This window comes from Protopterus annectens, chromosome 5.part0 (genome assembly GCF_019279795.1).
Source record: "Protopterus annectens isolate FY-2018-M chromosome 5.part0, PAN1.0, whole genome shotgun sequence".
Lineage (NCBI taxonomy): Eukaryota > Metazoa > Chordata > Ceratodontiformes > Protopteridae > Protopterus > Protopterus annectens.
The window spans coordinates 1,179,792,041-1,179,810,273 of record NC_056735.1 but is presented as its reverse complement, the minus strand read 5'-3'; the positions used below and the strand labels follow the sequence as shown (position 1 = coordinate 1,179,810,273).

Genomic DNA, 18,233 nt, shown 5'->3' with positions numbered 1-18,233 from the left:
AAAGTGCTACTAAGGAATAATAATGGATAAACCAATATTGGTGGCAATACACCTAATTTCTCACAAACACTGGCTAATCTACAATGAATGTACTGTACCTGTGTACTATGTATGTATTCTACCTATGTTCCAAATTTCAGCAGTACACCACAAATCTATTATGTACCTTTATTTTTAAATATTTTTTTTGTTTGTTCTCTCCACTGTAACTGTTGATGTGCTGCATGCCACTGTAAAAACATGTATTTTGTAATTTGTGTGTATACTGATCATGTCTAAATGTATCTGTAATTTTTCTATGTGGAGCTTTTCTCCGCAGACCTCTGCTGAAAAAGGGCCTTTTTGGCTCAATCAGACACCCCCGGTTAACAAATGTAAAATAAAATAAAAATAAATAAATTTCATATTTAAAGGGAAAAGCCCTTTGAAAAAAATAGAGAGAGAAAGATGATAATAAAATAGCTAAACCAGAGAACAATACTTTTAAATATGTAAAATGTAGAGTTTGTTGATAAATTATAGTAGGGACATTTATTGATATATCACATTTAGAAAGCACTATTTATGTAAAGTCACACCATATATGTAATTATAGTTTCGTTAGACTACTGTATATTACCCTATGCTCACTAAATGGTGTGCTTCAAAAGGCATGAATACCCAGAAACTAAGAAAAAGAATTCCAGAACATTATTATGAAATTAGGATAAAAAAATTAAAATGTGTTTATAAGCATACTTTGCTGTCTGATAAGTACAAAATTAATTAAAAAAAATAATTTAGAAATGAGAGAAACAGTTTGGCAGCTAAGGCTGCAAAATGAAAGATGTCTGAGTTCAAATTGGTCTATAAAATAGTTTTTTGAAAGGATGGTGTTTAAACAATAAATTATTTGTTTTTAAGTTGAATGGATGATTGTCATATGACATATTTGACAACTGGATTGCTATAAAGGCTGTTTTTATCAACTTTGAGTTTATTTTGAAGATGTCTCCACCTCCCTCCTACCACACACACACAGGGACATAGCTGCTCGGGGCTTGCAAGATTGCCCCTTCTACCCAGTCTTGAAAGTTGTAAGTTGTCCAATCTTTCTGCATAAAATTATCTCTGTTCTGTTAGGTGGATTTGCAGCCTGCAAAAATATTTTCAGTGCAGTTTATAAGACTGCCACTAGGCTTGCAAGATTTAGCCTTCCACCAAGACTTGAAAGTTGTCAGTTTCCTTATGGTTCTGCTTAAAATTATGTCTGTTCTGCTAGGTAACTTGCAGCCTGCAAAAAATATTTTTCAGTGCAGAAAAATTTTAAAAAAATTGTTGTTCTAAGCGTTCGAGTTTGTAAGCTTTCGCTTACATTGGGTCGATAAATCATCTTTTGCTTTTCTAAGCATTCAATGATTTAATATAGACCCGTCATTGCCAAAACATGGCTAAAACGCTATATAAAAGATTCTGAAATTCTATCCCCTGGCTACAATATAATTAGATGTGACAGACTGGACAAAAAAGGGGAGGAGTTACAATTGTACATAATGTGTCTAGGTTTCTTAACCCTCAGAACTAATATACCAACCTTATAAAATGCAGAACTTCTTATCTCTCTTCTCAATGTTAATAAACATAAGAAGCTTTGTATAGTTGCCCTCTACATACCACCAGGTAATGACATTAGCTTATTAGATGAAATTCTTTGCTGGATAACTGCAAATATTACTATTGAAACCATCTTAGGTGACGTTAACATTGACTGGTTATGTGTGTCATCTAACATCCCAACTACCAGTCTTAACTTCAAAGTGCTGATCTCTTCCCCTACTCGACTCAGCAAAGCCAATCATAACAATTATATCCCTTTCTGGATACCTATCTCTGACCCCAGCAAGTATGGTATCTCAGGGGTACTGCCCGATTCCAACTATCATCTTATATTCATCAATAGAGAAACTACCCAAAATCTTTCTAATTTTCATCCTGATACACTCAGTAATCTACTAAAATCATCAGCTGGTCACCTGTCATAACCCAACTTCTAGATGAAGCTGTCAACAAATTCAACAATATATTCATGAATACTTTAAATATCTTTATCTGTGCTATAAATAAAAGAGTAAAAAAATACTCAAACCCCCTGACTCTCTACTTCTACAGAAATTCTCATGTAAAAATGTGACAAAGCATGGAAACAATGGTATAAAGATAAAAGCCTTCAAATTTTACATCTATGCAAGGAGTTGCACAAACTCACCAAGAAGCAAATTCACATAGATAAAAAAATTATTACTCTAACCCAGAAAATAATCATAACAAATCAAAAGAAATTCTGGAGTTCAATCAAAAAAAAAATTCATCTTGGCTCTCCTTCCTCACCAAACCCCATATCCAAAGTTTTCTCCTTCAATGACAGATACTACATGTAATACTTTCTTCATCAACATCATAGACCCTCTTAACTTCTGCTTTCCGCAGTCATTTAATATATCTCAGAATTCTACTAGTCCTGACATCCATGCCTTCAGTTTCCAACCTGTCTCCACATCGTATGTTAAACAGCTATTAAAAAACTTAAAACTTGTGCTCCTTTTGATGATGATCTCCCTGCTGAGTATCTTAAGCTCACTGCAGGCGTTATAGCATAACCAGTCTCAATTCTCATTAACAGATCTATTCAAGACTTTTGTGGCCCTACCCTGCGGAACAAAAATCTTCATTATTCCCCACCATAAAGGAGATAGCTCCTCTGAAACTTATATCTTTAGGCCAATTACCATCTTGTCCCCCCTCTTTCTAAGATCCTGGAAAAGTGTAATAAGCAACTCCTTCATTACTTCTTGCAAAATGATCTCCTAACTCAAACACAACATGGTTTCTGAACATGCCATAACGTCACTGCAGCTCTCCTTAATTTTTCCAACACTGTTAATAAGGCTAGAGTTCAAGAAAAGTTTATTTTTTCTATTTTCTAGAGCTTTCAAAAACCTTTGACATCATGTCACATGAGAAACTTCTGACTCAAATGTTCTATCTGGTCTTTTCCAAACCAACTCTTCTATGGTTCTCTTACTACCTACCTGAAAGATATCAATCTGCCAAATGATTTTCTTCTTTCTCTCCTATTCTGCTAGTTAAAATGGGCATTCGTCAAGGCTGTATTCTCAGTCTACTGTTTTTTAATGTTTTCATCAGTAATCTATATACTGCCTCTCAGCAAGCTTGCTTTATTCAGTATACAGATGACTCAACTCTCATCTGCTCATCTGACAGCTCAATAGAACTGCAATCCATGACATAAAATGCCTTCAACTCAGTCAAACTGTGGCTACATCAAAACCAACTTTTACCTAATCCAAAAACGAATAAAATACTATTTTCCAAAGTCCCACACCAATCCTAAAAAATAACTTCCACATTGCCTCTTTAAAAAATCCAGCTATTGAAATAGTTATCCATACCACACTGTTTGCAGTTACTACAGATGGCATCTTAAAGTTTGATTTTTACACACAAAACTGGGCAAAAACAACTCTTCAAAATCTAGGTCTAGTATATAGAGCTAACAAATTCCTGCCTCATTCTAGTAAAATCACCCTAGTTTAACATTTATCTTTTATCCTCGCTTCTCTATGGCTGACATGTTTTGATTAACATCTAGATCTTTCTTAAATCACACCTGGAGCAGTGCTATAATAAGATAGATGAATCTGTGGCTAACCTGCCACATAAAACTCATCACTGCTCTGCATTATGTGCTCTCAGATGGTTAAAACTGCAGCATCGAGTAGCCCATATGCAACTCCTCAAATCCATAAAGTACTATATAACCTATCCAACTGCCCTTCTATCTCCCCAGTACCTCATCACTATCTCCCAAATTGCCCCATGCACTCTCAAGACAGAAACCCATTTGAAATTTATAAGCAAACAATAAAAAAGTACGGGGCAAACTTTATACTCACACTGCATGTTCAGACTATGTAACACTGTCCCAAATTCATTCAGAACTATATCTAGCCTCCGTGTTCTTAAGTTCTCTCTGAAAGAATTTCTCACTAAATCATGGCTATGCCCATAAACCTCACTTGTATGACCTATATTAACAAATAATTTACACTCTTTCTAACCTAACCTCTCATACTCTCTATCTATATCCTTCAATACCTGTCCTCTCCCCACTCTTAGGGTGGATTTGTATCTTTTTACTTTTACTTCCTAGCATAGCAGACTATACATCTAACACTTTTGTATATACTGATTGTCATATCTGTCATTTTGTATTTATTTTTATTTTTACATCAGTGGTGTCCACTCATGTTGTACTGTATCCTATGTATTCCACTACCAGACTATATACTTGTTTAATTACATTTTTTTTAGTGTTTTATTTGATGTTATTTAACTCTCTGTAACTTTCTCCCTGGGCCTCCATTGATAATGGGTATTTATTACTCAGTTGGACTTTCCTGGTAAAGTAAGTGATGGGCAAAAGAGCTTAATTAAATGTATTTACCTTTTTTACTCCTCTTTGGAATAGTTTTTGGTTTGTTTGTTGTTTTTTTACTCTCGTGTCAGGATTAAAGTAAATGCTAATAAGTCTGATTACACTTCTAGACAACATTTCTTCCATATGTGTGTGTGTGTGTGTGTGTGTGTGTGTGTGTGTGTGTGTGTGTGTGTGTGTGTGTGTGTGTGTGTATATATATATATATATATATATATATATATATATATATATATATATATATATATATATATATATATATATATATATATATATACACACATATATAAAACCAAACTCTAGACTTTAGTCTTCAAGCATAATGCCATCTATCATGAGGAATATGACTACTTCTAGTTATTTTAGACTTGTGCAATTCCTTTGATTCTTTTATAAAATCAGATGTATTGCTTTTGTGTGTTATGTACATAAACACACAAATTAAAATTTACTGCAACCAACACTCTTGTGCTCACATACCATTTGCCATGACAGATTTAACTGCTGTCACTCCTTAATGTTGGAAAGTATCCTAACTCCCTCTAACTTGATTGCCATTAAGTTACAAAAGGCTTACTGTCCCTCCCAGAACAGTGACCCTAACCTTAAAAACTCCAACCCAGTCCCTAAACCCAAACTCCTGATCACTTTCTAAACTAAAAATCCCCCTCTCATCCCTAAGTATAACATTTTGATACCTTCTCATCACTTCCTAAACCTAAAATCCTCTCCTTTTCCTAGCTCTAACCTTCTATCTTTCTATCACTTCCTCAACCTAAACTCCCCTCCTTTCCCTAACCCTAAACTACTGATTGCTTCCTAAACTTAAAATTCCCTCCCCTCCCTAAACATAACCTTTTGATACCTTATGATCACTTCCTAAACCTAAATTCCCTCCTTTCCCTAGCCCTGACCTCCTGATACCTTTTGTTCACTTCCTAAACCTAAAATCCCTTGCTTTCCCTAGCCCTAACCTTCTGATACCTTCTGATTACTCCCTAAATCTAAAATCACCCATCCCCTGCCTAACCTTAATCTTTTGATTGCTACTTAAACATAAACTTTCCCTCCCCCCCCTAAACCTAACCTTCTGATACCTTCCTATTGCTCTGTAAACCTAACCCCCTCCCTTCTCTAAACATAACCTTTTGATACCTTCTGATCACTTCCTAAACCTAAATTCCCATCCTTTCCCTAGCCCTAACCCTCTGATAGCTTTCCATCACTCCTTAAACTTAAAATCCCCCTCCCATCCTTAACTTTAATCTCCTGATTTCTCCCTAAACTTAAAATTCCCTCCTCTCCCTAAAGCTATCCTTCCAATACATTCCATTCATTCCCAAAGCCTAGATGAGCAGGAATACAAAACTGCTAACTTTTGCAGTATTTTCTGCGGAGATAGTCAACAATATTTTTCAGAAGTCAGTATATAATTCATAAAATTCCTATACACATTATTCTTCTACAGTCTATATAAACACCATCATTACAGCAGACAGTTGGATTACATCCATTTAAGAAACATTAAATATATTTTGTTTTACTAACATTTATAGGTAAGAAATGTTCAATGGCCCTCTTTTGTAAATCATCAATATCAACTTTAATCTTTCTGTAACTTATAACAAACTGTTTTCTACTGTCATCAGTACATTATTAGTTGTGTTATTAATTTATATCTCAGATTCACATTTTAAAGTGTTCTTTACTATAATGAACTAGAGAGGACATGTAATTGTACCTTGTGGAGTACCTCTGTGTTAGAGTATCTTAAATAAATAGCATGTTTTTTTTTTTGAACATATTCAGTCCCTCAAGTAGGATTTCACCCAATAAATAACCACTGTGATGACTCCTTGAACTTCCAAACCATTGTTATGATCTGTACATTCATATGGTGTGGACAGGGGTCAGTAAATAATCAGGAACAACGTTTAGAATCACCATATGCTTTGGATGTGGATTCCAATAATAAAAACAGTGCAGTCTGAGTCAAATATACAGATCTAATTACTTGTAAGAATTTGCATAGCCATATATTTTCTTCTAGAAATTTCCTTTGCTGATATACTAGTAAGTTTTTAAAAATCTGTGATAAAGGCTGTGTATCTTTATTGCATTTCAGTTACCTTCATTGGAAGAAATACCTTCTTTCCACAGATCAGAAAATGAACATATCAGTACTGAAGTATTAAAAATATTTGTAACTGGCCCTGGCCAAACCAAAAACTGTGTTTCTAACTTCAGATACTTAAGGTGTGGTCCATCCTTTGATATCACCAGTCTGGTCTTGCATTTGCTAATCAATTCAAAAATTCATCCTGCTGTCAAAAGCTTAAATAAAACATCACCATCCATTTCTGTTTTTCCTATTTCTTTTCTTACTTCTGTCATTACATCCCTCATTAAAATACTGATTAAAAGGATTTATACTTTTCTGAACACTGCTTATTTAAATAGTATCCTTAATTCTAACCCTTTGATGTAAACCACCTTCTTCCTTCCTAACAAACTACTATGCATTGCACAAACCTTCCTGCTATTAAATCTCCACTATTCTTTTTTACTTTTCTTAAACTGTTATTTACAATAATTTGTACTTTTTTAATGCTTCCCAATTCTTTCTGGGTTAGAACCTTACCTACCTTGCCAGAAACTTTTTTTTAATCAAACCGAGGTTCTGTATACCTTTTTGGCTTAATCACAGTCTGCAATACTGCAGTTTCATTATCACCCAATACTTTTTTTTTTTAATAAAAACTTGTAGTAGCATCATTTTACTTAAATAACTCTGGCCGAGTAATAATAATCTTGTGCAAGCAATTTCTGGTAACAAATGCTTAAATGGTCTGAGTCTCACCTCATCAGCTTCTTTTTTTTTTTTTTTTTTTTTTTTTTTTTTTTTTTTTTTTTTAGTAAAATGTTTCTGTTTTCCTCTCAAGTTGTTAAATGCTGTCTAATCACTGCATAAAGTATAGCACAAGTAACACTGTTTTCTTACTGTCATGCTGCATGTTGGATGGTACAGTCACTTTTATCAGAAACTATGTAAATATAATATAATAAAAAAGTATGCTTATTTTATTTATTGGGATGATGTTGTGCATTGCCTTTGATTACTTGGTAGATGGGCTGGTCTATTGACTCTTGTCATTCATGACACAGGTGAAAATAAAATTCTTATACAGTATGAATGGTATAGTGTCTTACATTAAAGGTAGCTATTGTAAAATGTGTACAATATTGTGATGCTGACTTAACATACACAGTGTAAAACATTACAGTTACTACACTGAAGGCTCAGACAGTTTCCATTCTGACTAATAAGGCTACTTCTTTGCTTTTTAGAGTGAAAGGTGCTAGGTTTAAGTTGGGTCTTGTTACTGGTAATGTTTATGGTGAATGTTACAAAGCAGTGAAGGAAGGACAAAGGTGCTTTGTAGAGTATACATGCATTTCTGATAATAACATTGAGGAGAGAGGCTTTCTGGTTCTAAAATTAGGAGGACAGATAAAAGGATTTTACAGCTTTGACAAACAGCATTGAATCATTTGAATAAGAAAACAAGAAAAATGCTTACTGCTTATCTAATGGTATATAACAACCAAGGTTATGTATCCCTCAGTCAAATGAAGTATGGTCCTCCTTCAAATTGACTATGTGTATAGGTCTGCATTTCTTGGGCCGCATACATATTTTCTGACCTCATCAAATCCCAAGATGGTGAAACTTCTAAAGTATGAAGAGAAGAAGTCTAAGATGACATCCTTGCATAGTTTAGCAGAAGCATTTTGAAAGAGAGTAGGAATAAAAATCAAACCAAAATAAACATGAATAAGACAGCAACTGAAAGAGCCAAAAAGAATAAAAACAATATAAAAAAGGACCAGGTGAAAAGGAAAGAAAAATGGAAATTCCACAGATATATATTTGTGCAAACCTCTGTAACAACCTCATGTTGACTAAGAGTTTATGCAGGCATGGTTAAGGAGAAGTGAATTTAAACCAAAAAATTAAAGGTTAATAGTGAGTGCCAAGGATAGTGTGGTATGTACACTTCTTCTTCTTCTTCTTTCGGCTTTTTCCCGGTTAGGGGTCGCCACAGCGGATCACCTGTCCGCTCATGATTGGCAGTGGAGTTTTACAGTGTCGAGTTGCCAGCCTGGCCACCAACCTTCCACAGAAGGCACACACATGCACGTACTCATGCCTATGGCCAATTTAGAGTGCCCAGTCCACCTATAGCATGTCTTTGGGATGTGGGAGGAAACCGGAGCACCCGGAGGAAACCCACGCAACCACAGGGAGGACATAAGTGTGGTATGTACACATTGGTTTATAAAGTCAATAGAAAAATTGGGAGAAGCAGACAAATGCAAGTTCTGTAAATCGAACTAGAAACAGTTGCACATCTTGTTGAAGGGTGTGATACACTCATGGCTGGAAGTCTTATACTGAAAGGTCCAATAATGCAGCAAGACTGTTGCAGTAGGGATTGTGCAAACATTACAACATTGAAGCAGCTGAAAAGTGCTGATAGCATTAACCACAAAACATTATCAACAGTGATGAAGTTCATATCAAATGGGATCACCCAATAACAACCATTCAAAAACTAGATGCAAGAAAAACAGGTATAGTAGTCCAAGAAAAAAAGACAAAAGTAACATTAATCACTGAAATTGCTACACCCAATTATTATTGGATCTTAAAGTCATAAAATGCATGGATTTGCCAGCAGAAAAGAAATCACTGTAGGAAAAAAGATACCCAGATAGTTACAATTATACATAAATATGCAACCAATGTATGCAATCCCATATGAGCTGCAGAAGGAGGTAATTCTGGGTACATTATGAGGAGTACTGAGAAGATCATTCTGGGTTAACATCAGAGGCAAAAGCAATACTAATTTCATGAACTTTAATCTTACCCTGACTAAGGAATGGGATCCATTCCCATCACAGAGAAATTAAACTGGGTGAAACATGCATAAAACATTAAGTGGACAATGTGATAGAAAGAATTATAGGAAATGGAGTTTATTCAGATGAAATGATGGTGACCAGTGTGACACCAAATGGATCACAACTGTGGCTGATCCCTTTCACTGTCTTTATAAGTAACTTCTTGGAGGAATAAGAAGAAAACTTTGACATTTTGCTGGTGATATAAAGTAGTGCTACAAAGAGAATGATACAAAAGGACATGTTGAAAGAATGAAAAAAAATGCCAAGATTGGGAGAATTATCTAAAACATAGGAGGTTAAATTCAATGAAAATATACAAATAATACCTTATAAAATCCAAACTTTTCGTAGGGAAACAGCAGCAACAAGAAAGGACAAAAGGGATCCAAAATGATCATATTAAATAACCTAAAACATAAACAATGGGCAATTGGGGCAGTTCAGGATAAATATGTCTAAGCTTGTAAGGGCTCTAGGGCTGTTAGCCTAGTAACCTCCTATGGACCTATAAGAAGGCAGCAAGGATGGTTATTGGCATTTGGGGATGTATAGCAAGTAGCAGCCATTCAAAACAAGAAGGTAATCTCAATCTATGTTGGTAGCTGGGAAGGACCCCAGGTAGAATACAATGTGCCCTGCCAGAGACCTCTTCAGTATAACAGTATAAAGAATGCCGAAGTATTTCTAACATCAGTAAAAAAAATGGTTCATGGCTCACATCAGAAGTCAAACAGACAAAGACTAAAAGATGGAAACATAGTTTTGACAAAAACAGACAAAAGAGGCCATAACAGAAACTGTTAAGCAACTTCTGGAAATCCACCGAGTTCAGCTCATTAGGTACCATCTTTCAAAAAAAAAAAAGAAAGAGGTGACTAAGAACAGAGAACACAATCTGAAGATCAGTGGATCAGTACAGGGATAAGGAAGCATTGTGTCACATAAAGTGTGATATACAATGTAACACCTTTTTCTGAGGTGGTATTGGGATCAAAAACAGTGGTTGAATTCAGTATAGCATTGAAGAACATACTTGCATCTCTACACGGGTTTTAGTAGCAGGGGTAAAGATGAGCTATTAAATGAGCAGAACCTGTAGTTTGGACTTCAGTTACTGTTCTCACCTGAGGGTTTCTTTGTATTTTTGTTTTCTGTTTTTTAACCATATAAATTTCTAGATAAACATGCCTTTATTTCTGAATAACCTGTGAACACTGTCTGGTTAAGTTATTTATGCAGAATCCCATGTTATACTAGTAGAAGCTGAAGGAATCAAACCCAGTACTTTAGAATGAATTTAATTATCAGCCCATAGCCTGTTTCTGTACTGGGCAGATGTTTTTGATTGACATTCAGCATGTTGTTCTTTCTCAGAATAGTAGTTTCACTCTGCGTTTCCTACTGTAGTGATGTTACTGTTAGCGTACTGCTCATTTAAAGATGTAGTGCCTTCTCTTTTGTCAGTCTATAGAACATGTTGCTGTTCCCTCCATTTTCTGATATAGTGCCCGTGTAAGATATTTTAGTAGCCCAGTGGAGTATTGACCATAAAAGTAAAGGTTTTAATTAAATAGTTTCTTAATGAATGCATATTTACATGTATGAAAGAAACTGGATCATGCTTTTCCCCCTTTTTTAGGCAACGACTGGAGTTGATGCGGGAGATGTATGACAAAGCTGCTGAAGTTCCCTCAAGTCTCATTGATGATTGTGACAACATTATGACTGGTGGAGATCCTTTCTATGACAGGTTTCCCTGGTTCCGGCTGGTTGGCAGGTGAGAGGTTGTATAGTCAGGGTGGTGCTGCTGGTCATAACACTATTCTTCAGCCATGGAACTCACTGGTGACAATTAAAAATGGGGTCTTTTCCCATTCATTTCTTCATTTGCTCTGCACATACGTATGTAATGTGCAGCAGGTAAGGGGGTAAGTCAGCCAGTTTTCTCCAACTCCCATAACATTTTATGTTTTGTTCAGGTCCTCACTTGCTCTACACTATCTTTAATGTCTCTTCAGGAATTTTAAAATGACTACAGCTATCCTGCACAGGTAATGCCAGCTTTATCTTATTTCCTGCTTAAAAACTCCTTGCAGAGGATACTTTTGCATAGCTGCATTCATAGGGAAGATGTTTTTTTTTTATTTTTTTCTGTTGTCTTCTGCTTCAGCCACCCTTTACCTCCTCTTCACTCACCTGGTCACTGTGGAGGAAATTTTTGCTGTTCTTAACTACCTTTTGTTGTAGAGGGGATGAGCCCTTAAAGGTACACACTTCACTTTGGAGTAGGTTACTTCAGGATTCTTCCCAGCTTGCATATTTTGTTTGTGAGACTCGTGTGTACAGTAAAAAAAAATACATTTTGAAACTGCAGATCTGTGCTATATATAACTATACCCCCAACACTACATTTTCTATATATAACTATACCCCCAACACTACATTTTCTATATATAACTATACCCCAACACTACATTTTCTGTATTACCATGAAAAGACTGAAAATTTGTTAAAAATGTTGTTGAATGGCAGAACCTTTTCATTATAAAAGTTGTGTATAGTTAGATGCTATAAAATAAAGTTGAGTTGAGATCCATAAAGGCTGTTATCACTGAGTCATTCATGAAGCTTTGCACATTGGAAGAGAACAAGTAATTTTACTGAGAAAGGCATGGTGTTATGTATTTTTCTGGATTCTGTTTCTGAATTAAGAAAAAAATAATTGTTCTTTAGTGCAGCATTATTTATCTTTTAGCTAGTAGATGATTAGAATAGTTCAACCTTTTTGCTTTCCTTATGAATGTCACAGCATCCCAGTATAATTTATTGCTACCCACAGAATCCAATTTTACTGCATTTTTATTTAATTATACATATGTTTCCGTGGTAAGTAGACTGGTTTCATGACGTTCTCCAGCTACAACCCTGCCACAAAGGATAAAAAATTGTTGACAGATTCAACATAATATGACATACATCACAGTAAGTCACAGCATAGAACAATGTGTTAGATTTAAAAAAAGGTCAAAAATAATCACGGATAATCAATACAACGCAAGACACATATTACAATTATACATTAATACAATACAGTTTAACAGATGCAGTGAAGTTAAAAGACAATACAGTGGAGAAAGGTTGTTTGTGGTACTTTAAATCCTTTGGAAAGATTTATGCAAACATTTTACAGTGCTACTTCCAAAAAAGTCAGCAGCTAGGGTGTTCACCATGTTTAGTAGAACTTGGAGTGAGTTGGACTTTACTGGAGATAAAGTATTATGAAGCTGTGTTTCTTTCTGTTGGTTATATGCAGGTGGAAATTAGAGAGATGCATGTGACCATACTGTAGTGAAATGAAAAGATTGTGGCCACTAAATGAGCAATCAGGAATTGGGGTTTATGACTTTCTGGTGTACTAGTGAGCAGCTGGTCTATGGTTGTTGGCATGCCTATGATATTACTATATCTAATGGAGACAAGAAAAGGGAAAAGCAATTTGTATCTAAGTAAGAAAGATGGTAAGAGGTGTGAGTGACTTGCGGGTTTAAATGTACTTATTGAGGCGTTTATTATATGACAGTTATGCATAACAACTTCAAGCATAACCAGCTATTTACAAAACAAGTCTATTGTTGTTTACAGCAATATCAAACACAACAAACTGCAAAAAAGGTGAGGCACAGATGAGCATTATGAAACTTGAAAGTGTTTATAAAGGGGAGTTGGTGCTAAGTTGCCTAGTAAAAAATGCAGTAGAATTTTAGTGCCATTTTAAATAAGTTGTGATTCAGGCCATTATTTATGTTATAAGGGATAGAGTTCAACATAGCGGATGCATTCTTTTGAAAGGTCCTTTCTTTTATGTTTAGGTTAAATGATGGATGTTTAAATGAGATGGCCTCAGAGTCAGCATTTGTTAGGCTTCCCTAGACATGCTTGAGGTGAAATTGCTCAAGTGTCAGTATCCCACAGGGGAAGAAAAAGGCAAAAGACATAATGTGGAATGATTTTTCCCAGTGGAAATCATCACTGCCGTTTCTAATTGTGTACCAGCAATTAATCACTTCTTTAGGGAGACATCTCCATTTTTTGGATTGGTGCAACTGTGAAGTTGATATATATAAGTATGAGTTGTGTGGGGTTACTTGCCTGCCCCCCCCCCCTTGGGATTTTCTTCATTCTTTTGGATCATCAGCTTTCAGGAAGTTAGCATTTCATAACAGAAGCATTATTGTTGACATTGAGTAGCAGAGCAAAGAAAGGACACAAGTCTAGAAACTGCCATTTGAGGACTGCAGAGAAAAATATGAGTGTCCCCTGTAGATCATTAAGGAAAGTGTTATTCTAGAGAGCCATGTTGCAGTAATGTTCTAACAGAATGATGTTTTTTGGTGTATTGGACTAATTTCAATTTTTTTATGAAGGTAGTTGAAGACGATGTTAGGATACAGGACAGACAGATGTAAAACATTATATAATTACCAAGTTAAAGAGCTACTAGTGTAATAGTCATTATGTTTTGGCAAAGTGTGTCATAGAGATGCAGTTTTGTTAGGAGTGGTTCTTCTTCAGCAAGGTAGCCCCTGGTCTTACACTTCAGAACATGTGGAACTTCTGAAATAGTTGCAGAGGTGAAAGTTTAGTTTTAGACGTGCTTCTGGTCTCACTGAATTATCAAGGTTTTGTTAGAACATCCAGGTTTTGAGCAGGACTTCTATAATGTGGACAGCAGATAAGGCACACTACCTATATAGAATGAAATTAACCTTGATAAATAATTTAAGCTGTTACCTGTTGTTTTTGAGCAGCACAAATGTTGCAGCTATATAAGTAAATGATCTTGAAGTCTGGGCTGAAAATTAGTTATTTTAACTTAGTGATTTGTCGTGTTAATGTTCCCCATCTCCAGTTCCCACCACCACAACTCAGAAACAAGCATTGTCCCGTAATCAGTATAATAGCTCTCAAGTGTCCAGATTTTGGAAGGGCATCCCTAATGTTTGCTTAACCTCTCCTAAAATTTTAAATGAATTTGAAACATTCTGAGTTAATAGAACCAACATTTTAAAATGGTCAATAATCTGAGGCCTTCTCCCTAATAATTTTTTGCTTTGCTGCTCTCTCTCGATATAAAAGTTGAGATTGATATGTCAACTTACACCTCCTAGAATGGGCTTAAAACATTTAAAATTAGAAGCCTTAGTAGATGTAGATTTATAGACTAAGGTGAAGCAACTGAATGTGTTACTGTTCTCTTTCACTATAAATTTTTCTAAGCAGTTTATTTGCTGAGTTTTATTCAGCTTTAATTAGAATATGACAATATCGGGGATGGCCAATCAGCTACCACTTTATTAATTTCTTTTAAGTTTGGTTTAAATCCTGTACATGTGATTAGAACACAGAACCATAGCTTTCAACCACTTACTTCCTCTATCAGGGACAAATCCACAAATAGTTAGGGATAATCAAGAACATTTTAAAATATTAGTATTGTTAACTTAGGATGTTGACAAAATAAAACAATGTGAATTAACATGCATTTTCTAAAGTAAAAGAAGTCTATAAGTCTCATTAATATCAGTATTTATTAAATATGATTGTAATTGAGAAAGAGAGAGATAAAAATTGAGCCAAAATCTGGTCATTTCTGAAAATCAGGGATAGTTGAGATTGAGAGGTAAGTGCAGAACAGCTGGCAAGGGTAATTATTGTCAGACCTCTTTTATGCAGATGTGTTATATGTCAGCTAAGTGACAAACATTGATTGCTTGAAGAACAGCAGAACTACTTTTAAAATAGATAATCTTTTTCCAGCTTTGACAAGCCATTTCTCTGAGGGGTGCACTTTTATTATGAAGAATCTATCAAACAAGCCAGCAAAGAAAGGTCACTGCAAATTAGAACGTGATCAGACCCTAAAAATAAATTATTTGATTGTCATACTCTTAAAAATAATAATTCTCCATTAGGATTCTGGCATATATAGATATCAGAAATTCTTCAAAGAGAATAACATTAATCATCTCCCTGCAATGACCATGCTCTATGTATATGTTAATTTGTGGTTAAAATACAGGGACAGTAACAAATTGCACAGTCAATCAAACTTCATGCATTACAGACATTATTCTTAAAAATACTGCTGTTTCTTTTCCTAATGTCTAAGTTTATTACCATATGTATTCAGAAAGTGAATCTTTATTTATGTGCTTACTTTTGTCTCAGAGTGTTAATAAACGTTTGACGTAGTAGTCATATGGTTATGCTGTAAATGTGCAGCACTTGCCAGTGACAATTCATTTGAGAGTTGGCTTTTGCAGTGTGCAATTGACTGTGCCCTTATATAATGCCCAGCTGAATGGTTTGTAGGTTACTACTAGGCTAACTGCCTTTTGGGCCATTTAAGCCTAGCCAATTAGGCCATGTGAGAATCAAACCCTGCACATTGGGTCTGTAAGGTATTTACCTTAACCATTATCCCAACTTCCCAACATCTGCTGTAGTTAGAAATGGCAGATGAAGGCAGTTTGCATACATAAGCTCCTAGGTAAAGTTCAGTGCAACAGCTGCAGACTTTCCTATTGTTCAGCCGTGTGTGTGTGTGTGTGTGTGTGTGTGTGTGTGTGTGTGTGTGTGTGTGTGTGTGTGTAGGTGCAGGTCTGCACATGAAAGTATAATGACAAGTGCACTCACTGCACAGTTTACACTGGGGGCTGAACAAGCAGATTATGTTCATGACTGGATTACAGGAAAAGTTAGACTGAAATGCTTTCATCACTTAAACATGGGGACAGAGCTATTATGCAAAAGTCATGCTGCAGGTCAAATGTTCAAATGAGCTAAGAGTATGAATGAGAAAGATCCGCCATTTGTTGTTTCTTTTTATTAATTATTTTAAAATGGTTGTCTTTGCAGTTGACGAAAGGCAACTGCCCATTCTTGGAATAGCCGAGTGTATTTGACTGACGTATGTCAGTCGGCATGTTGCAAATAGCTTGACTGCATTGTTCAAATGTGAAAAGATGTGACCACAGTGAAGGAGGAGGAAGTCACAAGGGTGGAGGAGGCAGACTTACTGAATGGGAGGTAGAAGCAACGGGAAGAAAATGAAGAAACAATCTATTACGTGACACCTGGCCGCAACAGGATTATGGGGAGTAGCAGAAGTGCAGGACAGTGGTGCAAGACACCTTTAGACATGCACCCTGCAGAGCACCGTGTTGAGTCACTTGTCAAAACCAAATGCAAAAAAAACAGTCAGCGTGTACCAAGAGTAACTAAAAAAAAAAAAACAGAAGTTTATTTGGAAAAAAAGCACTAGTGAACCAAAAAATAAATCTGATTTATTTTTTGGTTTGCTAGTGCTTTTTTTTTTAATAAACTTCTGGTTGTATTGCAGCCTTACTTGTTTTCTGGTGGTTTCCTCCAGGTTGGGTTTTGCCCACTCATGTGTGCACTGGTTTCTTGGTTTTGTAGGTTCGCTTGTCACTAAACAGGGCATTAGAGCAAGTGATACATGCTACATCTCTCCCGCCCTAAAAAAAACCTGTGCATAGTCATCAGTATTCCTCACACAAATCAGTTAGTGCAGGGGTTTGATATAATGCACAACTAGTTTGTAGCTTCCTGATATATGGGGTTCCCTCTCCAGCTTCCGGATCTACGGGGGTTTGGTTCCCTCTCCCTCCAGTTTTCTGCTGGCAGACACACAGCACAAGGATTTTGAATGAACCCAAACATAATGGGAGTACACAAGCACAGAACTGTAGACAGACTCTAAATATTGCCTCTGTAAATGTAGAAATTTGATGGAGTAACGTTATTTGCTTTTGCCTATATTTTCTAAAGGATATGCATTTTGAAACACAACAGTCTGTCATTCAGCACAATAGCTAGCTTAGCTATCACACACTGCCACTCCCTTATCTGGCATTCCCAAACTCTACCTCAAAGACCATGGTAAATGAAAGAGATCTGCTGCTGTTAATATCTGTAGCACACTGCTTGCTACAGAAGGATTTAGACCACTTCAGTCCTGATAGTAAATGCAGTAGTGGAAATTTTTTCTGTACCTGCATGCAGAAATACCATTACTGTACTAGCACTGTGGCTCTGATGGCTGCCCCCATTGCAACACACCAGCTACACTCCTGCAGCCTCCCTTAATGTTAAGGTTTCAGTCCTCAATAATTTGCCTGAAAGAGCCATATTTGATGAGTAACATACCAATAATTTGAGGCTATAATTTTCATTTGGCAAACTGTGGACAGCTAACTATGTCATGATATGTGACAGTGTTGCCACCCTACATATATTAATGAACATGGAGGGACTGGATCACCCCCTTCCCTGTATAGGAGAGGGGATTCATTACAGGTTTATATCAGAATGTCAAACTGTGAGAAGTCTGAACACCACAACATCAAACTGAATACTCCAAAACGTAATTAGTCCGAACACTCAACACTTCGAAGATCGGAACTCCGAATGGTTATGGTTGGCCCTTCTGTACATATGCATGAAGTCTCCATTGTGGTGTGATCACGGAGTTGGTATATTTAAGTAGGGGGGTGTGGGGGTGCACAGCCCCCACATTAGTAATTGTGTAAAAGTGTTTGGGTGTTGTTATTTGATAGTACGGGTGTAAAGCTGGCTGACCATTGCTTTTCGGAGTTACGTTTTTCGCAGTTTTGATTGTTCAGACTAATTACATTTCGGAGTTGTCAGTTCAATGTTGTGGTGTCTGGACTTATCACAGTTCGAT

At 36.0% G+C, this 18,233-nt stretch overlaps 1 protein-coding gene across 18 annotated transcripts in view; it reads left to right on the top strand.

The window, feature by feature from the left end:
- KIF1A (kinesin family member 1A) overlaps positions 1–18,233 on the top strand; it is a 2,189,582-nt gene that overhangs the window by 1,324,942 nt on the left and 846,407 nt on the right. For all 18 annotated transcript variants that reach the window (XM_044071047.1, XM_044071036.1, XM_044071035.1 and 15 more), the window contains one exon: positions 11,106–11,243. In XM_044071047.1, the coding sequence (XP_043926982.1) occupies positions 11,106–11,243 (138 nt within the window). The remainder of the gene's footprint in view (positions 1–11,105; positions 11,244–18,233) is intronic.